The sequence below is a fragment of the Lactuca serriola genome, chromosome 4, assembly GCF_051521515.1.
Source record: "Lactuca serriola cultivar US96UC23 chromosome 4, Lser_US96UC23_V15, whole genome shotgun sequence".
NCBI lineage: Eukaryota > Viridiplantae > Streptophyta > Magnoliopsida > Asterales > Asteraceae > Lactuca > Lactuca serriola.
Genome location: NC_136411.1, coordinates 337,249,760 through 337,269,896, shown reverse-complemented (window position 1 = coordinate 337,269,896; position 20,137 = coordinate 337,249,760). Strand labels below are relative to the sequence as shown.

General features: G+C 39.0%; 1 protein-coding gene and 1 pseudogene across 1 annotated transcript; both read left to right on the top strand.

The window, feature by feature from the left end:
• The first annotated feature begins 16,687 nt into the window (after nt 1-16,687).
• Nucleotides 16,688-18,162, top strand: LOC145099615 (uncharacterized). The gene is made up of 3 exons (XM_079037158.1): nt 16,688-17,610; nt 17,673-17,692; nt 17,822-18,162. Exons 1-3 carry the CDS (start codon nt 16,688-16,690, stop codon nt 18,160-18,162), a joined length of 1,284 nt encoding a protein of 427 aa, XP_078893284.1.
• Nucleotides 18,163-18,701: 539 nt separating this feature from the next.
• LOC145097484 (receptor-like protein 44 pseudogene) lies at nt 18,702-19,816 on the top strand (annotated as a pseudogene).
• The last annotated feature ends 321 nt before the right edge of the window (nt 19,817-20,137 follow it).

Sequence of the window (20,137 nt, the reverse complement as noted above, 5' to 3'; positions counted from 1 at the left end):
TATCACAAGGTTAAAGCCCGAGATGGTGCCTCTTCTAGTGGGACCAAAGTTGATCCTGCTAAACCCTGCCCTAACCCAAAGGAGGCAGAGCGCCACCACTGCCACAAGATAGGACATTGGAAGAGAAGCTGCCCAGAGTACCTGCAAGCCATCAAGGAAGGAAAGATCAAGCCGTCTTTCGCAGGTGTACACACAATCAAATCTAACGATTCATCTCATTCTATTTCTTGGGTTCTTGATACCGGTTATGGTTACCACATTTGTTCTAATGTGCAGCGACTAAGAAGAAATAGGGATGTGGAGGCTGGAAGAATAAATCTAATCATGGGGAATAGAAGATCGTCGTCTGTGACCAAGATTGGAGTGTATTCTTTAGTGCTTAGGAATGGTTTAAGTTTAGATTTGGTTGCTATTCGTCAGAAAGGGCTAGAAACATCATTTCATTTCATGGTTTGTTTAGACAAGGTTTTAGATTTTCTTTTAATAATGAGAATGGTTATATTTTGGCTTATCTAAATGGTGTCTTTTATTTTGAAGCTATACCATGTAATGGAATTTATGAAACTGTTATAATTATTGATAACTTAGGAAATGATGTTTTGAACATAGATTCTTCCAATAGTATGGATAGAGCATCCTTGTGGCATTGTCGTCTTGGACATGTCAACAAGAAACGCATAGCCCAACTCCAAAAGGATGGAGTGTTGGAGTCATTCGACCTTAGGGAAGATGACACATGCGAATCTTGTTTACTTGGAAAGATAACCAAGTCACCCTTCACAAGTACGTGTGACAGGGGCGAGGGTCTATTGGACCTAATACATACCGATGTATGTGGACCGTTTAGATCAACCACGAAGGATGGGAACCGCTTCTACGTGACTTTTACCGATGACTATAGTAGATATGGGTATATCTATTTAATCAAGCAAAATTCAGAAACTTTTGAAAAGTTCAAAGAGTTCAAGAATGAAGTGGAGAACCAATTGGGCAGGAAAATCAAGATGCTTCGATCTGATCGAGGAGGAGAGTACCTAAGTCTTGAATTCCACGATTATCTCAAGGAGTGTGGAATAGTTTCACAATTGACGCCTCCTAGGACACCGCAGTTGAATGGTGTGGAAGAAAGGCGTAATAGAACCTTATTGGATATGGTTCGCTCTATGATGAGTCGTGCTTCACTATCAATCTCTTTTTGGGGGTATGCCTTAGAGACTGCCACCCATATCCTTAACCGAGTCCCTACTAAGAAGGTTGCCAAAACACCTCACGAGATGTGGACAGGTAAAGCTCCCTCGTTAGCACATATCAAGGTTTAGGGTTGCGAGGCTTTCGTAAGACGAGATACTCACGACAAGCTCGAACCTCGTAGTGAGCGATGTATTTTCATCGGCTACCCGCAGAAATCCTTTGGATATCTCTTATATAGACCGAAGGACAATGTTGTCTTTGTTGCGAGGAGAGGAGTTTTGCGAGAGCGAGAACTCATAGGCCAAGGAGACAGTGGGAGGCAAATCGAGCTTGAAGAGATTCAAGAGTCGATAGATGAAGGAACCTCTACCGCTGGCACTCAACCCGAGGAGGAAACTCCGGTTGAACCAATTGACGAGTCCTTACCTCTTAGACGTTCCGAAAGAGTTAGATTTCAACCCCAGTTTTATGGTTTTCATATTACTACCGAAGGGGACTTGTATATTAGTGATGGTACACTAATAAACCTTGATGGACCTAATAGCTATAAGGAAGCCATGGCAGGCCCGGAGTCTGCAAAATGGAAAGAGGCAATGGATAGCGAGATCCAATCCATGTATGATAACCAAGTTTGGAATTTGGTTGATAATGTGCCCAGACATAAGACCATTGGGTGCAAATGGATCTTCAAGAAGAAGACCGACGTGGATGGAAACGTACACACATATAAAGCGCGATTGGTCGCGAAGGGCTTTACTCAAACTCCCGGAGTTGACTATGACGAGACCTTCTCACCAGTTGCGAAGATAAAATCTATTAGAGTGAGGCTAGCGATTGCCGCATTTCATGATTATGAGATTGGCAAATGGATGTCAAGACCGCTTTCCTTAACGGAAAGTTGGCTGAGGATGTTTACATGGCTCAGCCAGAGGGGTTTGTGGATCCGAAGCATCCGAATAGAGTGTGTAAGCTTGAGAAGTCTATTTATGGACTTAAGCAAGCATCTCGCAGATGGAATCTTTGTTTCGATGAGAAAGTCAAAGAGTTTGGATTTGTACGAAGCGAAGATGAATCGTGTGTATATGTCAAAGCCAGTGGGAGCATAGTTAGCTTTCTCGTTTTGTATGTCGATGACATACTACTCATAGGAAACAACATCCCGACTCTGCAGGAAGTTAAGTCCTGGCTCGGGAAGTGCTTCGCTTTGAAGGACCTCGGAGAGGCTTCTTACATTTTGGGAATAAGGATAGTGAGAGAAAGAAGTAAGAGACTAATAGGACTTAGTCAGAACACTTACTTAGAGAAGGTACTAAAACGTTTTAGTATGGAAAACTCGAAGAAGGGAGAATTACCGATACAAAGTAACGCCAAGTTGAGTAAGACTCAAAGTCCGAGTACCGAAGCTGAAATAGCATAAATGAGCCGAGTACCATACGCTTCCGCAGTTGGCTCAATCATGTATGCTATGACTTGTACTCGCCCTGATGTAGCCTTTGCGTTGAGCATGGTTAGCAGATATCAAGGGAATCCTGGCAGAGCTCATTGGGTTGCGGTTAAGAATATCCTTAAGTACCTTCGGAGGACGAAGGAATGGTTCTCAGTCCTCAGAGGGAGTGATGACTTGAAGGTGTGAGGGTATAGTGACGCCAGCTTTCAGACCGACGGGGACAACTACCGTTCGCAGTCGGGCTGGGTCTTTACCCTGAATGGAGGAGCAGTGACTTGGAAAAGTTCCAAGCAGGAAACCGTAGTTGACTCAACGTGCGAATCAGAGTACATTGTAGCGAGCGAAGCATCGAAGGAGGCGATATGGTTGAAGAACTTCATTGGTGACCTTGGAGTTGTACCTGCCATAAAGGAGCCCATGGAGATTTTCTGTGATAATGAAGGAGCGGTTGCCTTGACCAAGGAACCGAGAGATCATGGTAGATCACGTCACATCGACAGAAAATACCACTTTATTAGACATCGTGTAGAAGAACGACAACTCGTAGTGAAAAGGATATCATCGAAAGATAACCCAGCAGATCCGCTTACGAAGGGACTGAGTAGGGTTAAGCACTTGCAGCATGCTAGGAGTATTGGGCTGAAGGATGATATTAGCATAGATTAGATAGTAGTAGAAACGTGTAATAGATAAATGTAATTAACATTTGATGATTAAATAAAAGGAGTATTATTTATGAGTAATGTTAATGTCTTATGTTAATTGTTTAACTATTGTTTCATTTTGCATGTTTTGACTTCCAGAATAATTGAATTTGTAACACCCGAAATCAGAAAGGTCAAGAAAGGAAAGGAAAAACCCTAAGTTAAAGAGGGTTGACTCGTCGAGTCCAGGGAGGAACTCGGCGAGTCGGAGCGGGATCCGGGTGTAAAGTAAGTGACCGACTCGGCGAGTCGGCAAGTGGACTCGGTGAGTCTGGTATGGGTTGGGAAACCCTAATTTCGGGACTTGGTACCCTATTTAAGCATCTTATTCTCTCCCCTAGGGCTCATTTGCGGCCCTATAGTCCAGAACCAGAAACCCTAAACCTCCATTGTTGCTCATTCAAGCTTTCTTGCCATTTTGGGTGATTTGAAGGAAGAAGGAAGAAGGCACTCATTAGGGATTCAGGAAGTGGCAGTAGATCCAAAGCTTGTGAGGTCTTCCAGAACAATTGAAGCTCAGAGAGCTGGAGGAGCAGCGGCTCAGGGGATTATCGATTAGCAGCCAGAGGATTATCGGCAGAGCTCAACAGTTCAGGTGAGTTTCCTTCCAGTAGGAACGGGTCTAAGGCCACAATGCCAGCCCGTTTAGCTAGCAGTAGTTTCCGGATTTTGATCTGATGCAGTAGTTGGTATGTTTGATGCCTTCGTGGCTCAGACAGGATTTATGTGTTATGTGTTCCGGGCTACGGCCCGATGCAGTATGCAGTATATATGTGTTCATGCTAGTTGATATGTTTATGTTATGTTATGTTCAGTTAGTTCCGGACTTCGGTCCGATGCAGGGGGAGGCCCCGGTTAGTCCGGACTTCGATCCGATGCAGGGGACAAGGTCCCAGTCAGTTTCTGGACTTCGGTCCGATGCAGGGGGCAAGGCCCCAGTTAGTCCGGACTTCGGTCCGATGCAGGGGACAAGGTCCCAGTCAGTTTCCGGACTTCGGTCCGATGCAGGGGGCAAGGCCCCAGTTAGTCCGAACTTCGGTCCGATGCAGGGGACAAGGTCCCAGTCAGTTTCCGGACTTCGGTCCGATGCAGGGGGCAAGCCCCAGTTAGTCCGGACCTCGGTCCGATGCAGTGGGCAAGGCCCAGTATGTGCTTTATATGTTATTGTATGGTATGTGGTAGTTTGGGGGAGCTCACTAAGCTTCGTGCTTACGGTTTTCAGTTTTGGTTTCAGGTACTCAGTTTTCAAAAAAGGAGCTCGGAGAGATTGCAGTGCACACACCATAGTCAGTTAGCCTAGGGAATGTTTTACTCTGATAATGAGATTATGTTTTGAATTTAATACTTGAAAGTTATGTTACGACTTATGATACGTTTTTATAAATATGGTTTTAGTAATGTTTTAAAAAGAAATTTTTAGTCATGATTTTTGGGTCGTTACAGAATTTATTAAGAATAATCGAATTATTCAAATTATCCACAATCGTTCATATGTTGGATGTAGATATGAATGAAGATTGTCGTGAATTGGTGTGTAGATTGTTTAAATGGTATTAGACATAGAAAACGATTGTTGCGACGTTCATGAGTGCTTATGAACTAGTTTTGAGCATTGGAACAAACCCGCGCTTGCTGGAATCACCTTATGGAATATGATATATAAAAAGGTGATCGCAGGACGATAATATCGTATAGTCTTAAAACCTAGATATATGGTTTGTTATTTGTTAATTGATTGTACATTGATAATGCGAAAACGCATTGGTAACTCGATGTTATAAAACGCATTGTTGTGTATAGTTGATTAATGAATAAGTAAATGCATATAAGTCGAAGTTTATCTGTAACTTTTATCCTAAGAAGGTAAAAGCGATATCTCGGCCGCTCGATGATTTGATTTGACTTATGTGTCGGACCCGGTCAAAACTGAATTGATGTGTTCGATTAAGTTCTATGTTGAATAAATCGGAGATCGAGAAACCAAAATGCTAGACTAAATATTCCATAGAATTGTCTGCATGATATCTAACAGAGGACTGTACGATCCCTTATCTAAAGGACAAGATTGATTAGATCAGAGTTTGACAGCGTCTTTGAGAGCTACAATTGCAAATCGAATTGTACTTGTGCATATAGTTACTAGACTTATCCAAGTGGGAGACTGTTGGAATAGTGTCGAAGGCTGCAACTATATTAGGCAAGTATTTGACCCGATTGTGCATGATCCTTTTGGGTTGCCTTCACCATAGCAACTTGATAGGATGATTTATTATGAGAGAATAAATATTATTGATATATTATGAGAATAATATAATGAATAATAATATTGTTATTTGATTAATATAAGTCATAGATTAATTAGTATTAATTTGGTGACTTAAAGAGATTAATTAAATAAGAGGGTATAAACTGTCAATTGTTTGATAGTTACACTTTGGGCTGTAAATCCTTCTTGGATAGAGGTTGGACGAATTCTAGGGCTTGGGATAGCCTCAAATTCGTCCAAGGCTTATCTTTGGAAAGGATTTGGATTGCTTTAAGGAAAGATTATCCGATTAGGGTTTACGGGTGAAACCCTAGGAGCCTTACAAGTATAAATAGACCCCTAGGCCAAGGGAAATCGGCACCTCTGCTAAAGCAAAGAAACCCTAGCTGATTTCTAATCCCTCTCCTCTCTCTCAAATCATCCTCCTTGCTAGTTGGTGTTTGTAAGCCATTAGAGGAGTGACAATTGTGACTCTAGAGCTCCAAGACAACAAGATCAAACAAGAGATTCAAAGGTAAACTTCTAGATCTGATTTTGTATAGTTCTTATATCTAATTAGTCATTAGAAGTCTTGGATTCAAAGCATGTTTAATTAGAGAAACCTAGATCCAAGCATTAGGGTTTGCATGTGCACATAGGAATGTTCATATGGCCAAAACCCATCACATTTCATTGACAAGGAATGCATGATTCTGAAGCCAGGCTTTTTCATCCCGGAAGAATGGATTCTCGTAAAATCAAAAAGGGATGGGAACGCCTATATCATTGATATGAATAGCAATCTCCCAGAACAAGTTACGTGTTTATTCTCCAAGATCTTCGAGCAAACTGCAATGCTGTGGCACCGAAGATTAGGTCATGCTAACGCCAAGAATCTAAATTGTCTTGCCAAGAATGAGATGGTTCGTGGATTTCCCATCAAGGATTTTATTACGTTTGAAAAATGTGTGTCGTGCGCTCAAGGAAAGCATCATCAAAAGCCGCATTTGCCAAAACAGGTGAAATCAATCAGTCAGGTTCTTCAATTACTTCAGATGGATTTGTTTGGTCCAGTGAACGTGCTAAGCATCAACAGAAGCTCTTACTGTTTAGTTGTGATTGATGATTTCTCTCGATTTACGTGGGTTTTCTTTCTATCCAACAAAGTTGGCGTCACTGAATTGATCAAGAAGTTCATTGTACTTGTTGAGAATCAGACCAACCATAGGGTGAAAGCGCTTCTTACCGATAATGGAACAGAGTTTAAGAATTATGTTCTCAATCATTTCTACGCTAAAAAGGGTATCCTGCATCAATTTAGTTCAGCTCATACACCTCAACAAAATGGTGTTGCTGAAAGGCGGAACAGAACACTCAAAGACGCTGCAAGAACGATGCTGTGTGACTCAAGACTTCCAGTTTTCTTTTGGGCTGAGGCGATAAACACTGCCTGTTATCTTCAGAACCGAGTACTTATCAACAAAGCTCAAATGAAAACTCTGTATGAAATTTACTATGGACACAAGCCGTCAGTCAGTCATTTCCGAGTATTTGGCTGTCCTTGCACCCTTCTTCACCTAGATGCCAACCCGAAGTTTAATGCCAAAGCCGATGACTGTTATTTTGTAGGGTATGCTGCTCGCATTGCATATAGAGCCTACAATAAGAAAACCAAACAGATTGTGGAATCCTATGACGTGCGTTGGTTGGAAGAGAATGAGACAGACGCAAGAGTGGGTCCGGATTGGTTGTTTGATTACACGTCACTTTTCAAATCCATAAAAATGTATTCAAATGATGTATCTAGAACTGGCTCGCATTGTAAGAGTATCTCTGAAGATGAAGACGAAGAAGTTGTGTACAAGCCTGTATCTAAATCCTCTGCTTCATCAAAAGGGAAAGCTAAAGATTCACTTGAGGGAGAGACCTCTGGTTCGCATAAGGGAGGATCTCCTACTGCATCTGAGGGGGAGCCTTCTGTTTCACCTGAGGGAGAGCCTTCTGCTGCACCTAAGGGGGAGTCTTCTGCAACATTTTCGGGAGAGTCTTCTACTACTCCTCAAGGGAGCCCGTTCTTGGAACATGATAGTCCTCAATCAGTCCATATTGATTCTTCTGATGCTAGAACAACACCTCATATATCTATAGAGAAAGAGTTCATTCCAAACGATGCTTCCGCTGTCTCCACAACCTTTATGGGATTACTCTTTCCTGATCTTATTGCAGATGAGTATGTCACAGAACCATCTGGTGCTGCCCAACCAGCAAATGAAGGAGGTATCAACATTCATACTCTTCCTGTTTCTCTAAATGACATCAGCCAAGAAATACCTTCAAGAGCTCAACGCGATCATCCGATCGAGAACGTCATTGGCCAGCTAGATGATGGTGTTAAAACTAGAAGCCAGAGTGGAGACGTAAATACATGTCTGTATTCTTGCTTTATCTCTCAAATTAAGCCCAAGAATGTAGAAATGGCTCTAAACGAACCTAGATGGGTGGATGCAATGCATGAGGAATTGCACCAATTTTGAAAAACTCGGTGTTTGGAAGTTAGTTGAGTTACCGAAGGGCAAAAAGTCTCTTGACACACGATGGGTCTATCGTAACAAGCAGGACGATTCAAGGGTTATTGTGCGAAACAAAGCTCGTTTGGTAGTTCGTGGGTTTCGACAAGTCGAGGGTCTTGACTACACTGAAGTTTATGCTCCAGTAGCTCGCCTGGAGGCTATTCGTATCTTCCTAGCGTATGCTTCGTATATGAACTTTACTGTTTTTCAAATGGATGTCAAGACTGCTTTCTTGTATGGCAAGGTGAAGGAAGAAATCTACGATGATCAACCTCCAGGGTTTGTCGACTCGAAGTATCCTAATCATGTCTACAAGCTGGACAAAGCGTTATATGGGTTGCATCAAGCTCCTAGAGCATGGTATGCAACCCTAACAAAGCATTTGCTCGAACATGGTTACACTCGCGGGACTATCGATCAAACATTGTTCATAAAGCACGTCAACAAGGACCAGATACTCGTACAAATATATGTCGACGACATAATCTTTGGATCAACGAGCCAACAGCTTTGCAAGGAGTTCGAAAGTGTAATGAAGAAACAATTTGAAATGAGTTCTTTGGGAGAAATGACCATGTTTTTGGGGCTTCAGGTTAAACAGAATTCAACCGGAATCCTGCTACATCAAGCCAAGTATGTGGAGGATATTCTTGAGAAGTCCGCGCTTCACGATGCTAAATCTGCTTCTACACCGATGGCCGAACGATCTCTTCTGACTCCAAATCCTAAAGGCGAGCCCGTAGATCAAACTCTCTATCGATCGATGATCGGATCGCTGATGTATCTTACTGCAAGTCGACCTGACATTATGTTTGCAGTCTGTCAATGCGCACGCTATCAGGCTAATCCTAAACTTTCTCATCTTATTGCGGTTAAAAGAATTTTTCGGTATATCAAAGGAAGCCCTAAATTGGGTCTTTGGTATCCGAAGAATTCTGAATTTGATCTTTATGCTTTTACTGACAGTAATTATGGAGGCTGTGAGCTTGACAGGAAATCAACTTCAGGAGGATGTCAATACCTAGGTGACAGATTAGTTTCATGGCAATGCAAGAAGCAGCACACTGTCTCGACTTTAACAGCAGAGGCGGAATACGTTGTTGCATCAGCTTGCTGTTCTCAAGTTATCTGGATCCAACATCAGCTGTTGGACTACGGTTTGAATTACTTAGAAACCCCTATCTATTGTGATAATGAAGCGGCAATTCAAATTGCTAAAAACCCAGTCCAACACTCTAAAACCAAGCACATCGACATTAAAATTCATTTTATCAGAGACTGTTATGAACGATCTTTAATTCGGATAGAACAGGTCCACGCAGATAACAATGTGGCGGACTTGTTCACAAAGTCATTTAACAAAGCTCGCTTCGATGTGCTTGTGGGATTTCTGAAAATGATACGTTTTGAGGATTAAGTTTTTTTATGTTTCTTTTCTTAATTTGTTTTCTTTTTTTATTTGTTTACATTTTCATTTTTTTATTTTAGGATAGTTTAAATTTGCGCATTATTTTGTTTCGTATTCTCACCCATGCACAAATTTAGGGGGAGAAATAATAATCCAAAAACAACAAAAATAATTAAAAAATAATAAAAATCCAAAAATAGCGTCATTTCTGTTTAGCATTTTAAAGTTTATCGTTGACAACTTCGGTTGTAAGTATTGTGATGGGAAATGAAATCATCTAGTGATAACAGGCAATCTAAATCGGTGTAATGTAGCTAAGTTGAATCGTCTACGCTCTGTATTCGATGTGCTGGTAGGCATGAAAGACTTTAAATGGACTTGACTAGGAAAAGTTGAACCTAATAAATTTTATGGACTTGACAAGCTTTGACCTAGTTAGATCCGTTTAACCTGATGTCACGACGCTCGAATAGGTTGAGCAAGGAGATATACATGGTAATCTGTCGGTCACACTAAATAACCCGTATCTGGAACCGTGGAGTCACTCTTCCTCGATGTGCGGATTCTGTCCTTAATTCTGGTTGGATGGGGCAACTGGTAAATTCCGATAAATTAGGTCTGTAGAATATCATTTTCTTTCTTTCCTACTATTAGTCATATGCTGCACCCTTTGCGTGATTGGAAGAGATCCGACCTGGATTACAGCATATGCAACTCTATTTCTCTGCATGTGATATCTATGAAATTTCTCCTATCTATTAGCCATATGTTGTCCCCTTTGCGTGACCTCAAATCCGACCTGGTACACCGCATATGCAACTTTCTACTTCTCAACCCCTCTAATGAAATAAGTCATTGAATTATGAATCTATCTTCTCTCTGAATGGTTGTCTGCTCACCCGGTGTAAGGAGTACTCTAGAAGTTCTTGATGGCTGGAGCATATCAGGAAGTGGGAAACACGTTCTGGTACACTTAAAATTGAACACATACAGGTTGTCTGTAGATCTCGCTGCTCGATTTAGGTGGACAACAATATCCCTGGTTGTAGTCAGTTAAATGGTCATAAGGTAAATTTATTTAAGATTTAGGATTTATCATAATAATAGATATATGCCTGAATCTTGTCATTGGTAAAATGTCCAAAACTGTCAAAAATTTTCATGTTTAAGTGAACCACAATACTCGCAATCGATCAGACGAAGATGTGAAGATAAGGGTACCGAGAAGTGAATAAGATTGTCCAATAACTTTGATCCAAGCATCACAAAAGTAATAGTGGTTAAGTTTTTTTTGTTTTGTCAAAATTTTATTTGAATTTTATTTTTACTTTTAAAATTTTAATTTTAATTTTTATTTTATTTTATTTTTAATTTGCAATTTTAAATTTTATTTTATTTTGTTTTATTTTTACTTTTACTGTCTTAGTTTTAATTTTATTTTGTCTTGTTTTTATTTTTCTAGCCACTAAATTGTGTTTTGTTAGTTTTAATTTTTATTTTATTTTTTATTTTCGAAATTATTTTAAATTAATCCTCAAAGTTTTTTTTTAATTTTAATTGTTGGAAGTTGAAAATATTAGGTAGTTATCAGGTAAGAGGGTAAGTGAAGGTGAAAGAGGGTAAAAGGAGTTCATTGCCGGAATCTCCTCATTCACGAGATTCCGGCCGCAAACAACCCCTCAAACCCTCTCAAAAGCTCAAAAATTTTCTGTTGATTTTCGAAAAACCGTTTACATCATCACAAAGGTAATCACTTATAGATCACGAATATGTATTTTGTTTCGATTTTCACCGTGCCATTATGTCGAAAATCGCAAAAACAGATCCGTCGGAGCTTACGGCCGTAAGCTCCGACCGTAAACTCCAAATGTTTGCAATTTGGTTTTGTTTTTAATTTATTTTGATGCTACTGATTTTTAAATTTACATATCTTCAAATGTTGTGCATCAATTCGACGTGTAGGGTCGTGTTTTGGCGATTTATCGACTGACTGTTCTTAGGCCGTAAACTCTGTGTTTACGGCCCTGGAACAATGTGTTCACTGCCTTAAAATTTTGAATGAATTAAATAAGGAAATGATGTGTGATGTCTTTTCAAAAGGGTCCTTAGGCCGTAAACTTCGAGTTTATGGCCCAAGAACTTAATTTTCGGTTGATGTTTATTTAAAATCAAATTTCACAGTTTCTTTTACAATCTTGGCAGTAAACTCAATTTTTCACTCATTTTTATAATGAAATTTTTATTTTGATCATATTTTTAATTAGAATATTTTTTGGGTCAAAATAAAATTTTATTTTGAGGTTTCTTACAGTTGTGTTTGAGTGCAGACAATGGCGAACTTAAAATTTGTAGATATGCACAACCTTGCAATTGTACTCGCGGATCCTCCAGCTATTCATTCTGATATGCGTTCGATGATTCATTGATTGCGTGAATGCTGCTTAGCACCGCAATCACAGTCAATTCGGTGGTGTATCAAAGTTTAATTCGCGAGTTTTGGGCGACTGCAAAGACATACATGGATGATGATGGCAATTTTACCATGAAGGCAAAAGTTCAGGGTTGAGAGATTGTCATTGATGAAGGCTTTATTCGTGAAGCATTGTTGATTGATGATCAACCCAACTTCCCAACAGAAATTGGAATCGAAGATGCTCAAAGAATTCTGCGAAGAATGAGTTATGAGGGAACCTTTCTGCCGACACTGAAAAAGTTGTTACATCCATACTGGAGGTTTTTGGCACATGTTTTTGTTAGCTGCATCTCGGGAAGGAGGTCTGGAGCAGACGAGATTTCTCAGCGCACAACTGGTGCACTGGTATCTGTTGCTGCTGGTATAAGATTCAATTTCTCAAAGTTCATCCTTGATGAATTTGTTATCAACATCAGAGCCTCTACTCGGGATACTTTTCTGTTGTATCCCCGTTTCGTGCAAATGTTCATTAACATTTAGTTTCCCAACGTCAGGAAGGAGGGAGAGACATTGGATATGAAGTCCTTGGGTCCCCACACGGTGGGACTCATCAAACAGAATCGAAAAGGCAAGTTTATATTTCAAGGACTGTATCCTCTGGAAAAGTTTGACAAGTTTACAGAACTGGATGAACCAACAGAGTCTTACGAGTCGTCCGAGCAAACATCCTCGGAGCAAGCATCTGCTGAAAAATCAACTCCAAACAATATTGTTATCGATGTATCAGAGGATGAAGAAACCGAAAAAGAAGATTCACCAACTCCTAAAGCTCAAATTGTCTCAGAACATGAAAAGGAGTTTAGTGATGATCAAGTTGGTGGAGAGATGCATATTGGTGAAGAGAGAAATGATTCATTTAGTGATCTTGACTTAACCGGTTTTGATTGTGATGATATTGCAGCTTCTTTGGCAAGCAGTGCCAACATTGTGTCTCATGAAAATCTTGACACAATTTTCAACAATGTCGATGATGTTGTTCTGCAAACAACTGAGACAAGGAAATCAAGCGAGACGTTTGAAACTCGAACTCCTACTTCAAAGCAAATGGTGTCTACTTCTATTCCTATGGAGATGGTTATAGGATGTTCCCCTCCTGTATCCGCTTATCCTACATCCGAACCATTCATGAGTGTGTTTACCCCAGAATCTGACCAACCTCAATCTAAGAGAAGAAGACTTGATGTAAGGCAATCTGAGCTAATCGCAAGTTTGGTTAGCGGTCTTCCTACCCCTCCTGTCACTGCTATTATTACTAGACTCACCACTACCAAGATGTTCCCTACTGGTCCAAGTTCAGCATTTGATGTTGCTGGTCCCTCTGCACCGCCCGGTTTCTCAGTTCCTAGATTTAATCAGGATGCTGCTTCTGAAAGGTTGGCGCTGCACATGGCAGCAGAACAACTTTTAACACCAGGCCCTCGAGGAAAAGGTGTCTCTATTGATGAAGGTGGTGCTAGGAGTGACAATCTCACTCTTGCTGGTTTGCAGAAAGAGATTTCAGCTCTTAGCCAAAAGAATATTGAATTAGATATTCAGGTAGCAGAACTTCGTGCCGAGAATGTCGATCTTCGTATTCAAGTCTCTAAGCTACAATCAGATAAGTCTAGTCTTGGAGGACAATTGGTTGAGCTCAAGAAGGATAAGAAGCTGAAGACCAAGAAGATTTCCGACTTGCAAGATCATTTTAATCTGCTAACTTCGAGCTATTTTGAACTGAAAAAGAAACTTGAGGTTGATCTTGGTGACAGATACCAGACGTCTGTTGAGGAACAGAGAATTAATCTTCATGTACAAGCTTTTCCAGTAGACTCGCCAGTCGGTCAGTCTTCTGGTACTGCTGATCGTGTTATAGATGAACCTCCTTTGGCTCCACATATTCAAGAACTTATTCGTCATGGTCAAGAAGATGATGTGCAGAAAGGACAGTTGATGTTTAAAAGGAATACTAATCGGAATGCATCTCGGAGCGAACCTTTAATCACTGTTACTGATCTTGAATTGGTTAGGTTCCGAGATACATTTTGAGATAGATCGGGAGTTGCTACATGGGGATTTCATGACCCGCTTAGGATGTGGATTGTCATTCGAAAGAGTGGTAATTCTGAACTATACAAAGACATTCATGCATTTGGGTCATTGACAAGGATCGATCTGACGGAGTTGTCTCAAGCTCCGTTTATCAATCTGATGAATAATCCTCAGGTAACTTAGTTCAAACATTTTCTTGATGATCAAGTGAAGAAGGGATTTCCATCGATGCCAACCACAAAATCTGTTATATGTGAGCATTCGGATGTTTTGGAGCCGTCCACTGATAAGCCATTGCAGATTGTGATGTGGCCAGCAACAAAGCAAGTCAAGCAATTTCCGGTGCTACAAGGCTATCCTGATGGATCACTTAGCTCATTGGAATGCTGGGTTTTTGATGAAAATACTTCTGGTGCTGTCATAAAACTTAAAAATGGGTGCATCAGGTTGTATGATCGCAGAGACTTATTGCAGTTCAGGAAATGGGACATTCACTATCTTAGCAACTTCAAGATTAAAGTTGTTGAGGATGTGTACGAAGAAGGAGCTAAGGTGTACACGATGATGGTGGCGAAGATTTTGAACAAGCGAATGTGGAATGGAGCAATGGGCCAAATGGACGTGATGATCGTTAACAAGGGATGGCTTCGAGCTAGTCCAAACCAAGGGGGGGGGGGGGGGGGGGATTGAAAGGCCCTGGATAATGGTTTGGTATAGGTATAATAGTTAGTGATAGGGGTTGTGTATGAAATCCGATTTTGTCTATAGTTTGCGGTTGTGTATGTGTTTACGGCCGTAAACTCCTTACGGCTGTAAACTCCTCACGGTTGTAAGTGTCTATAAATAGGGTGTTGTGTCAGACTTTTAAGATTGTTGATGCCTTCGTATTTTCCACCGAGTTGTATCTGACGTTTTAAAGCTTTAAGGCGTATGCAAGCTTGGTTTGTTCTTTATTTGCTTATTATTTCGTTTTGTGCATTTGCTATTTGTCTTTGATCATTGGTAGATCCGTTTTTCGGACTTTACAAAGTAAAATAATTGGCCCACATTTATACATACAATAACACAATAATTAGTGTAAATAGAATAACCTAAGTATATATATATATATATATATATATATATATATATATATATATATATATATATATATATATATATATATATATATATATATATATATATATATATTAATGAAAGCAAATTTTGGGCTATAGTGACCCATCCACCTTTGCAACTTTTAAGTTTTTTTTTTATCATTGAGTAGCAAATTCGCAAATTCTCATTACATTAGGGAAACCTTTTTTTGCCGGCATCTCAATTTCGTCGTTTCAATTTCTTTTAGCAATAAAACACAATTCTCAATAGTGTCACAGGTTTGTTTTTTTTTTTATCTTAATTAATCAATTTGTTTTATGTATATCATATATAATTTTTAATTGACTTAGTTCTTACCAATTTAACATTGAGATTTGCATTGATTTTACATTTTTATCGTATATTCGTATGGTTTTTATACATTAGGTTGTTAATTGTTGCTATGAAATAGTTATATGAATAATTGTATTATGTGTTATTGTATTACATATAAGTTTGCTTTGTATACAAATATAAGATTATGTTTGTAATTGAATTTTTTTGTGATTAGTGAATTTTGTTGAACAATAGGCACACATCAAAAAAAGATTGGATTCATTTTTCACGCGTAATGTTTTACCAAGAGGCGAAGAGAAAAACACGTCATCATCATCATCATTACCGGTTGAGAAACCTCAATCGCCTCCAGAAGATGATAACCCTCTACCATCTTCAAGAGTTAAGAGCCCTGCACCATCTTCAACGGTTGAGAATCCTACATTTTGTTATATTGAACATGATTTTGGCCTACGTCTACCTATATGGAAATATGCAACCAATATGAAGGATGAAATAGACGAGCATACTTAAGATCGGGGCCACATCAACCTGTGTTGCCTAAATATCCTCCATCTAGGTCAAAAAGTCATCCACGACGTTTTCAATCTAAATGGTATTCCGAATTCCCATGGCTTGAGTACTCTAAAACTAAAGATAGAGCATATTGTTTTTATTGCTATATTTTCCTTGAAGAATCAAATACCCATAATGGCCATGATGCATTTACAACCATTGGTTTTAAAAATTGGTACAAAGTTAAAGGGAAACATTGTTCATTTTTGAAACACATTGGAGATATACCAAACTCTCAGCATTATAATGTTGTGCGATTTGTGATACGTTGATGAATCATTCAGTACATATTGATAAAGTGATGCAAAAACAATATGCTAATCAAATTGAAAAGAATAGGCTAAGGGTGAAAACATCAATAGATATTGTTTGTTTTCTTTCATTTCAGGGGATTTCTTTTAGAGGGCATGATGAGAAAACTGATTCAAAAAATCGTGGTAACTTCATTGAGTTAATCAAGCACACAACCTCTCACAACGAAGAAGTTGCAGGTGTCATTTTAGAAAATGCACCCGGCAACGCGAAGTACACTTCACCTGAGGTTCAGAAATAAATTTTACATGTTTTTGCTGAGAAAGTACGAAAAAAGATAGTTGAAGATATTTGTGATTCTAAATACTGAATAATCGTTGATGAGGCAAGTGATGAAAGTAAGAAAGAACAAATGGCCATTGTTCTTAGATATGTTGACAAGAAAGGTTACATACAAGAATGATTTTTTGATCTTGTTCATGTCAGAGATACATCATCTTCCACTTTGTATTCTTCTATATGTGAAACTCTTACTTCTTATGAGCTTGTTGTTGAGAATCTCCGTGGATAGGTATGATGGAGCCAGCAACATGCATGGTGAATGGAAGGGATTACAAGCATTATTCCTTAATGATTATCCATGTGCTTATTATATACATTGTATGGCTCATCGGTTACAACTTGTGTTGGTTGCAACAACTAGAGAAGTAAGCTCTGTACATGAATTTTTCCAAAATTTATCTTTCATTGTGAATGCCATAGGTGCTTCTTGTAAACGCCAAGATGAGCTACAAGCTACTCAAGCTGCTGGAATTGCAGAATTGTTAGAGTTTGGTGAAATAAATACGGGTAAAGGGGCTAATCAAATTGGTACTTTAAAGCGTGTCGGAGACACTCGTTGGACCTCACATTTTACTTCTACTAGCAGTCTTCTTCAGATGTATAATCCTACTTGTACGGTTTTGGAAAACATAAAAAAGGTGGGCTCTAATTATAAAACAAAAGGTGATGCTAGTATCGCGTTAAAAAGAATGACATCTTTTGAATTTGTTTTCATTTTACATATGATGAAACAAATTCTGGGAATTACTAATACTCTTTGTCAAGCTTTACAACAAAAATCTCAAGACAACATAAGTGCAATCACAATGGTCTCCCACACAAAGAAACTAATTGAAACCTTTAGAGATAATGAATGGGCAACTTTTCTTGATGATGTCATTGAGTTTTGTAAGAAGCATGATATTGATATTCCTGAATTCAAAGATCCTTATTTTGAAGGGAGAAGCAACAGGAAAGGAAGGTCATATTATTATTAAGCATCACTATCATTTTGATATATTTAATGAAACTATTGATTTTCAGTTACAGGAAATTGATACAAGGTTCAATGAAAGAGTTGTAGAGCTTTTAGAACTTAGTCTTGCTTTGGATCCAAAGGAGGGATATAAACGCTTCAATTCTGATACTATTTGCAAACTTGCAAAAAAAATATTATTATCTTGATTTCACAGAACAAGAAATAGATGTTCGAAAATTTCAGTTGAAGCACTTTGAAGCTTATGTGAAGGACCATCCACTTTTGGGAAAGTTGTCATCTATTGTTGAAGTATGTCAATACTTGGTAGAGATAGGGAAAGCAAGTCATTACTATCTTGTTGACAGATTGATTCGACTCGTGTTGACCCTTCCGGTGTCTACTGCGACTACTGAGCGTGCATTTTTTGCCATGAAAATTGTGAAAAATAGACTACGTAACAAGATGGATGATGATTTTATTGCTGATAGTCTAGTTCTTTACATCGAGAAAGATATCGCTAAGATTTTTAGTTTAGACCCTATTTTAAATGATTAATGATGTAAGAGAGCGTCGTGTGCAACTAAAATGAAAAATTTACTTTAAAAATGCATACATTGTTACATTTTATTATCGTTTGAAGTATTTTGCTACTAGTTTATATTTCATAAATTATTTGGCATGCCCTAAAATAAAATATTGGCTACTTCACTATAGATGATGTGGTTACAAAATACAATCTGGTCTTAATTTGTTCTTTTCTCTAGCTCCTTGCTAGAGGTTTAGTTTTTTAATATATGATAATGCTGTTAAAAGAAAGTTAATTATTTAATATTTATAGTCATAACAAAGGGTTGAGAATAATCATACTAGTATTCTTTTTCCTTATAAGTTTTTTTATAAACATTAAGACGATCGATTTTAAAAAAAGAAAACATATGATAGTGTTAGAACCAGAAACATTTTGGTTTGCCTTAATGAAAGACATTTTGGTGGCTTAAACTTAAAAATACATTATCAATACAAAAATTATAAAGAATACATTTAATTCGTGCACAAAGAGTATTTCAAAAATATACAAAATCATATCTCTTCTTTCTTTTTGTTGTTGGGTTTTGACCAAACACAAACTTTAGTGCCTTCCCACGCCTCCTCTCTCAAAAAATGGCCTAAAAAGTAAACCCCTCCAAATGCCATTCACTCTCTTGTTAACCATCACCATCTCCTTTCCCTAACATGCGCACTACACATCGAGAAATGCGTATTTCCAAATCATTACTTCTGTTCATGCTAATATGCGCCTTCCTTCCACCATCATCGCCGGATCCCAAAGATGAATCTTGCTTGACCCATTTATTTCAATCCTTCGATGATCCCAACAAAAACCTCCGCAACTGGTCCATACCCACCTTCTCCAACCCCTGTTCCGACTTCAACTCAAATCTCGCCGGAGCTACCTGCAACAATGGCCGTGTCTACAAGCTTTCCCTTCAAAACCTCGGTCTCCGGGGAACAATCTCGCCGTATATTTCCAACTGCACAAATTTACAATCTTTAGACCTATCAAACAACTCCCTCGCCGGACCTATCCCCGTCGAACTCCAGTACCTCGTCAACCTCGCCGTACTCAACCTCTCCTCCAACCACCTCTCCGCCGCCATCCCACCGTCTCTCGCCATGTGCAATTACCTCAACGTAATCGACCTTCACGAAAACGATCTAACAGGAACAATCCCACCTCAACTCGGGTCCTTAGCAAGGCTATCGGTTTTTGACGTTTCTAACAACAAGCTTTCTGGACCTATTCCGGCGAGCCTGGGTAACCGGACAGGGAGCTTGCCACGGCTAAACGCGAGCTCCTTCTCCGGTAACAAGAATCTTTATGGGTACCCATTAGGTCCGATGAACAGTAAAGGGTTATCGGTGGTGGTGATTGTCGGAATCGGATTGGGAAGTGGGCTTTTGAGCTTGGTTTTGAGTTTCACGGTGGTTTGTATTTGGTTAAGATCGGTTGAACAGAAGAGAGCTGATGAACAAGAAGCCAAGATTCCTCAGTTAATGCCTGATTATTGAGTTTAAGTGTTTAACGAATCAAACATTTGATTAATTTGGGGAATTGTAGTGGGTTTGTGTTAAAACTTAAAAGTAAGGTTCTTTTTGTCTATCTTGTGCATTCTAATTTCTAAAGATTGTGATTAGGTTTTCTGGAAAATCTTGTTTATGGGTTTTCTTTTATTTTCAGTTTATGTTGATAACATAGAAAAAGTTTTTTTTTTTTTTTTTGAAAATTATACCCGAAATTCAAGAATATAATTGTAGAGCCTGGGTGGTATGCATGAGTCAGTAGTAGTCAGTGGTACTGCAGTCGTACTCTGTATGGGTGGGTGGTAGGGAAGGTGGCATTTTGTCTACAACTGTAAATTAATAAATCTTTGGAAGTAAACATTTTATTATGCTTTGGGTTGTTAAAATGTTTATTTTTTGATTAAGAATATAATAAAAGCTTTTGGGTTGTTAAAATGTTATTCTTTGA

Excerpts from the sequence above, each read along its gene's own strand:
- LOC145099615 (XM_079037158.1), top strand. The coding sequence starts at position 16,688 with ATGAGGCAAGTGATGAAAGTAAGAAAGAACAAATGGCCATTGTTCTTA. Across the intron at positions 17,611-17,672 it reads AGAAGCAACAGGAAAGGAAG|TTACAGGAAATTGATACAAG; the intron begins GTCATATTATTA and ends ATTGATTTTCAG. Across the intron at positions 17,693-17,821 it reads TTACAGGAAATTGATACAAG|AACAAGAAATAGATGTTCGA; the intron begins GTTCAATGAAAG and ends TTGATTTCACAG.